At 38.5% G+C, this 7,032-nt stretch overlaps 1 protein-coding gene and 1 long non-coding RNA gene across 2 annotated transcripts; one reads left to right on the forward strand and one right to left on the reverse strand.

Moving 5' to 3' along the window:
• Positions 1 to 1,197: 1,197 nt before the first annotated feature.
• Positions 1,198 to 2,146, reverse strand: LOC138044717 (uncharacterized). Its single transcript, XR_011131497.1, has 2 exons — positions 1,856 to 2,146; positions 1,198 to 1,539 (listed from the first exon to the last, which is right to left on the reverse strand). It is a non-coding gene; the product is annotated as an uncharacterized lncRNA (long non-coding RNA).
• Positions 2,147 to 2,415: 269 nt separating this feature from the next.
• LOC138044718 (BTB/POZ domain-containing protein 6-like) lies at positions 2,416 to 4,914 on the forward strand. Its single transcript, XM_068891153.1, has one exon. The coding sequence runs from the start codon at positions 2,475 to 2,477 to the stop codon at positions 3,855 to 3,857; it is 1,383 nt and encodes a 460-aa protein (XP_068747254.1). The 5' UTR covers positions 2,416 to 2,474; the 3' UTR covers positions 3,858 to 4,914.
• The last annotated feature ends 2,118 nt before the right edge of the window (positions 4,915 to 7,032 follow it).

A 7,032-nucleotide genomic window follows, 5' to 3' on the forward strand; every position in this document is an offset into this window, starting at 1 on the left:
TTACTTTAGCCTCTTTTTTCTATTGTTCATTTGATTCATGTATCCACCGAGATATTTGTTTCCTTTAGCACCTTTACTCTGGGTAAAATCTATTTTCATCACGCTTATTGTCTATGCCAGTTAGTTTAACGTGGCAGTGACCAACTCGGAAGCATCTGCTACTTTGGTCACTGCGCACATCTTAATTTCGTTAATTTTCTATCTTTATTTTAATTTTGTTTTATAACTTACTTCTACAAATGTAATGTAATTCTATGTGAACAGTGCAAATAAAAGATCATCCATCCTTCTACATAGTTTAATTCAGTCTTGCTCACGTGCATGGAGCTTGTGAAAAACCATGTTCCGCAGTTGCTCAGTCTCCGAACAAGAGCAAGCCTAACCTGCCATTTTTAACTGTCACCGACTCATTTGTGAAACTGAAGTGTGTCAACCCGTCTTCGTATGTTAGGCCATCAAAGTAATTCAAGCTAGTTGTAATCCCTGAGTTACCTTCATTTTATTACCTTACTTTTGACTATAAAGAAATTAATTCATTAAAAAGATGCAAATAGTTGACAATTGCGACTGCCAATGATCAACGGCAAAGTTATTTTTCAAGGTTTTTTAAACAGAATGAACATGTAGTGCATGGGACACCTCTCTTTGTTTGATTGCGTTCTTGAGTTTGGCTTCTTGATATCCTCCTCTTTCACTAGCCAACTGATAATTTGCCCAACTGATCAATAATTTATAAGTTGTATTTATACACGGTGAACAAGAATAATAAATAATCACTGAACTAATATAAGTGGGTCTTATCCAAGAAAAAAAATATTCCAAATTCAGCTCAATGTAGTATCATTAAAATAATAAATTGATTTTGAGTACATTTTACACATTGGGCTTAAAAAGTGAAGTGGTTGTTTGGTGTTTTTTCCTTTATGAGAACCATAATACTTATTTATTTGTTTCTTTTAATATTAGAAATAATTTAACTAATGTACATGTCTCCCCTTGCTAAAGAGAAAAATTACCGTTCATCTCAAATTACAAACTGTCTTCAAGCTGATTTTAAATTAAAGAAGTGAGAACTAAAGGAGTAGCAATTTTACTATCAAGTGATGGCAAGACTTGGAGCTGTTAAATGAGCCAAAGAGCCAAAGACAAATCACATACAGTACAAAGTCTTATCAGAGATCCAAACCCTCTTCACTCTCTAATAATAGGCAGCCTTTATTTTTATGGACCTTTGAAAGCTTGACCCATTCTGATCTCAGCTCTCAAGAGCTATTTTATTGCATTTACCAGTATACAACAACAATCAAAATTAATGTGAAAAGAGAAAATAGGTAAGTAACACAATCGATGGCTGCTGGTAAAAAAGTATCAATGATTTGAAGTTTTCTCAAAGCTTCATTACCAGGAGAAGCACAATCTGACTCTCAGTAAACTCTCTTTATTCCTTTTTTTTTATATTATTTTTATTCTTTACTCTTTCTTAATTTTTCTCTTTGAAATCTAGATCTTCATTCCTTGATTCTTCTGCTTCAGTCAAACCTGTTATAAATAGTTAACTTATAGTTAATACGAAAACTCGAGTGGAACTCAGTCAACTTGTGTTTTCTTTTCTCAAAACTTCACAAGCTTTAAACTTTAAAAGTGCAAAAACTTAAACAAATGAACAAGCTTAACTAACTAAATATATTCTGCAGCTCGGCCAGTACAGTGTACCTTTTTGTTCCAGGACTCATTGCCGGCTTTCGTGCCACCAAGAAACGACCCACAAGAGTCATCGCTCGGCTATATTACAAAGATTTGCTCTTCTTCAAACGTAAATGAGGTAATATAATATTAAAGTAAATCGTTTACGTACCATTGAAGAAAAGTCGCCAAAACTCCAGCAACGCTCTTTTTCTCTCAGTCATCTTTCTGATAAAACTTACGATCAAAACAATGAAAAACCTCGCCGAGAGGGTCAAAAGCGTTTTCCTTGATCCCTGGTTTACTTAAAATACATTAACATGACTTGCACTTCTAATACGTATTCACAGAATTTCTCCTTCGTGATTTGCATCCCTTGCGCTGCGAAACGTGCGCCTACGCTTTTCTCCGGGTTTCGACAAAACACTGACCTCCGGTCAACTGACCCCCTTACTGACCCCCTATAAAAGCCAACAATAATCGAAAACTAACCTTTTTAAAATGGGTGCTTAGACTTAAATACTATTGAACAATGCCGTTTAAAAAGGGTTGTTGAGGCTTAAGTAAGCAGTATTCATTTTCCCATTGATTTTATAGTGGGTCAGTAGGGGGGTCAGTAAGGGGGTCAGTTGACCGGGGGTCAGTGTTTTGTTGAAACGCCTTTTCTCCTACGCTTGTAAACAAGTGATATCACGGACATGCGCAGTAGGTTATTCAGCCCTGCCGATCATACATAAAAACGTGGTCCTGCCTCATTAGTCGTCCATGCAATTTCGTCGCCAGCCGAAAACATGGCAGGTTTTGACGAGGAGTGGGGAAAGAAGAGGGCAACAATAAGTGAGAGATGTATGTTTATGTTTAACAACGATCTGCTGAGTGATGTGAGTCTTGTTGTTCGAGAGGCAAGCGGCAACAGTAGTAACTCCAAGAAAAAGAACATGGCGATTCCAGCGCACAAGTTTGTTTTGTCGATTTGTAGCCTAGTATTTTTCGCTATGTTCCGCAGTGAAATGGCTGAAAAGTCAGAATCAATTGAGCTGCACGACTGCGAATACGAGGGAGTGTTAGAAATGTTGAGGTACATGTACACAAAAGAGGTAAAATTGAACGAAAATAACGTGATGCTTGTACTATATGTCGCGAAAAAATACATTCTTAAGTCACTCGCCGACGAATGCGTCGACTTCCTGTTGAGGAACTTGGATGTGTCAAATGTGTTTTGTGTTCTGTCACATGCTAAGCAATTTGATGAGAATTACCTTGCGGATCGATGCTGGGAAATGATTGACAGAGAGACTGTGGAAGTCGTAAAATCAGATGAATTCGCGACACTTGAAAGGTCATTACTTGGAGCTATGGTTAAGAGAGATACTTTGACCATCCCGGAACTGGAGTTGTTTAAAGCTGTCGATATGTGGGCTACCAAGGAATGTGAAAGGCAGGGTTTAAGCACAGATTGTGGCAGTGTCAAAAGAAGAATTCTTGGGGAAAATATTGTGGAAAGCCTGCGATTCCCAGCAATGACGGAAAGAGACTTTGCTAACATGGTTGTCAATACCAACATCATAACAAACATAGAAGTAAAAGAAATGATGAAAATTTTCGAAGGAGTGCTGGAAGGACCTATTAGTTTTCCAGACAACAAACGGATTGGCACCTGTCAATCATGCTGCAGGTTTGCAAAGTTTTCCTCTCATACCTCTCATGAATGGTTTTATGATAAGTATGAATTTTACCGAGTGGGCAACTTTTGTTCTGAGGACAAAATACAGTTTTGGGTAGACAAGGATATTATGCTGCATGGGATCCGCTTGTTTGGCAGGAAAGATGTGGACTATGACAACGTTCAGATAAGAATCTTCGGTCCAGAGCACTGTGACTTTTCTCATCAAGGAAGTTTTAAATCTGTACCTCTTGCCTACAAGGAAGCAAAAGTTGATGTCTATGATATATGGTTTGATCCACTGGCTTTGAAAAAGGAGAAAAAATATTATGTTTCAGCTTACATAGAGGGGAAAAAATCTGGTTTTGGGGTTGGTGGAGTTGCCACAGTTCAGTGCCAAGATGTTACATTTCACTTTGATGAAGCTTTTTACGACTTTCCCAAGATTAAGTGTTTCACACGTGTTGAGAGGGGGCAATTTGCAGAATTCTTTTTCACTGTGGGACAGTAGTACAGAGAGACTTCCTTTGACCACAAAAGTACAAAACTGGCACTATTTTAGACAGTGTGGACTAAAACATTTAAATTAAATTAATGTTGTATGTTTATTTTGATGTTATTAAAAAGTCATTGAATTAGGTTGAGTGTGAAGAGAAGAATTATGCAGGTCAAAGAGACCTGTCCTTGGTGGATAACAGCCTCCAAGATCTGAATTTCACCTCATTTGATAGCGTAGTTCAATAATGATAATATTATTGTATTTTTCATTCAAAATCATTCTAAGTTCTTAACAAGGTTACCTGCACATATATAGCAGTCATAGACTTCCTTCAAAACATTTGCCTTTTCTCAGCACAGTTTCAGGATAATAAAAAGATGTGTTTCTTGCTGATAATCCTCAAAAGATGGATGAGATTAATCTAGTACTATTTTTGCTGTATTCTTGCATTTCTTCCATTCAGTGTTAATCAGAAATTCAGCTACTTCATTTTTGGATAGTCATTGACTCTTTCAACATTTTTTTTACTTTAGGTAAAGTCTCCCTAAACCAAAGGAGTCGGTTGCCAAATAGCAACCAGGCAAAAACGTTTATTTGGAGGGTTTGCCAACTAGAAATGGCAGAATGTTTTGAATGAATAATAATGTTTGAGAAAAATAACTCTTGTGGACCACTTTTTAGGGGAGTTTATTACTAGTAGTGGTTGACAACACATTGTGTTCTGTGTGGCAGCACCAACATTAGCTGTGTTACTGTTGTTGAGTTTTAGAAGCCTACGTCCCATTTTTTTGAGAATAAAGCTTTATTTCTTAATCACAGAAAAATTCAGTGCAAGCTGGCTAATTAAAAGGATACTCTGAAATCTGTTTTGACAAAGGAGATCTTAAACATAATGCCACAACAAGGATGATCTGGATGTACATTGAAAGGGCAAACGCAAAGATATCATTAAAATGTTCATGTTTTGTTATGAAAGTATCTCTTTAGTCTTAGTAAAATGTTCCTGTTTTGTTGAGTCTCTTTAGTGCTCGTGCCAAACAAATAAATTTTATTTTTTGACTTATTAAAATTCATTGATCATTTTGCCAGATGACCTCAACACCCACTCTTGAAATTGGTCTTAAAAGGAAATGTACCAAAGTAAATAAAGGCCAAAATAAAACTCAAAAGGTGCAGTTATAAGCCATTTAGCAATTTTCCTTGGCATAAATTCAGGCAAACTTCTCGATCAACTGATAATGTCCTGAAAGCCATAACCTGTTCCAGTTTCCTAGATAGTAGGGAGGGGATCTAGAAAAGTTTCGCCCAGTGAAAACCATGGGGGACTGGGGAGAGATGGTGAAGTGGAATCAATACCCCATTACGGTATACCAGCTCTTGGTATATCCTGTGGGTGTTCAGTTAATAGGGACCTTAAGATCCGACGACGACAACAACGAAAACCTCATAAAAGTAATAGGTGCACGTGCATCACACTTTTTTGTACATTTCTTTGCCGTTTTTGCACGACTACGACGTGCAAACTCCTGATTTCAAGTTTTATAGAGGACGTAAACAAGCAACGACGAAATTTTCTTTGTTTTACCTGCCGTCGCCGTCCTCGCAATTTATAGGGACCTTACGATCCGACAACGGCGGCGTCCATGAAAACATCGTAGACTTCGCATCCTTTCACTGTTTTGCGCAATTATTCCAAAGGGTCCCAGTTACTTAAAAGAAGGGAATTTAGTTTGGAGCTGAAGAGAAGGGACCGCGCCCGAGTTCTGACAGAGATGGTAGAATTTGTCGCCTTGACGTTCTCGTTCCCAAGTCCCTAATTACTGGGCCTCGTGTGCACAGAGACAACTCTCCCTCACCGTACCTTTCTACATTGAATATTTTGACACCAGAAACAGTATTTTGTAATTTGGAAGTGGGCGGACTGAGTTGTATATATAAAGATGCTGTCAGACAGGCTCTGCCCTTCTCTCCTCTCTGTTTTGCTCGCTCACCTTCGCTTCTCGTCTACTTTTTTTTTTCAAGGAAAGGTTACGTTTATACAAACGTTGGCCGTGTAGCACTTATGTTTTAAACAGAGTTAACTGAATAGAGTGAAATGTGAAGTGCTAGACTTATATCCCATATGAACCATGTGAGCGTTAGCCCTACTGATGGAAATGGGCCCACAAATGGACAGAGAAAAACTCTGAGAATTTTTCTCTGTCCATTTGTGGGCCCATTTCCATCAGTAGGGCTAACGCTCACATGGTTCATATGGGATATAAGTCTAGCACTTCACATTTCACTCTATTCAGTTAACTCTACTTTTTTTTTGCTCGTGTGCACTGATCGAGAATTAACCTATCTATGATAGGCAATTGACGTGCAGCCACGAAAGATGCAACAAAGTGAACAGTTCTTTTGAAATGGTAATTCTCACTGGGGCCATATAGGTGACCCAGCCCCGGGGGTGATAGTGGGAAGGCCTGCCTGAGACTTCATCCCTGCAGGGGAGGTGTGTGGGGCCTGACTGAACATCCTATTAGAAAGAGATAGTCACCCTGCATATGAGACCATCAATGCATGGACACCTATTGAATTGCTACAGTCTATATGCGGCCTGCTAGAGTTCATGATAGTAGAGTTCTGAGTCTATGCAGGGTCTTTCGAGGGAATAGCCCATAAACCGGCATTTCGGAGATCGCTGCAAGAAAAACCCGGAGCCCACCTTTAGTGATGTAACTCTTGCTTTTCACATTCTTCCATGTGGTATATCTCTGTCTTAATTCTCATTGGTTTAAATGCTACCTATATGGACAATTTTTAGTTTCTAGCTATTTACGGATGGAAAGATTGCTTTTTTAAGCCGTAAACACCAGTGAAATACCAGCCTGAGACATGTGAAAATAACATGTTAACTTTACATGTGAAAATATTAGGGACCTTAAGATCCGACGACGGCGACGGCAACGGGAACGCCAAAAAAGCAATTGGTTTAGTTACCAAAACAACTATTTGCACGTGCATCACGCTTTTTTGTACATTTCTTTGCCGTCACTGCAAGACTACGACGTAAAAATCCCTAATTTCCCGATGTACAGAGGAAGTACACAAGCAACGACGAAATTTCCTCTCTCTTTCTGAACTTGAATATGGCTCTTAGGAATTCAACTTTAGGAGAGTTCGTCTACAATTGACAAAGTTAGTG

The sequence above is a fragment of the Montipora capricornis genome, chromosome 4 (genome assembly GCF_036669925.1).
Source record: "Montipora capricornis isolate CH-2021 chromosome 4, ASM3666992v2, whole genome shotgun sequence".
In the NCBI taxonomy this organism is placed as follows: domain Eukaryota; kingdom Metazoa; phylum Cnidaria; class Anthozoa; order Scleractinia; family Acroporidae; genus Montipora; species Montipora capricornis.

Bases quoted from the DNA above. Each gene is read 5' to 3' on its own strand.
- LOC138044718 (XM_068891153.1), top strand. From the start codon at position 2,475: ATGGCAGGTTTTGACGAGGAGTGGGGAAAGAAGAGGGCAACAATAAGT.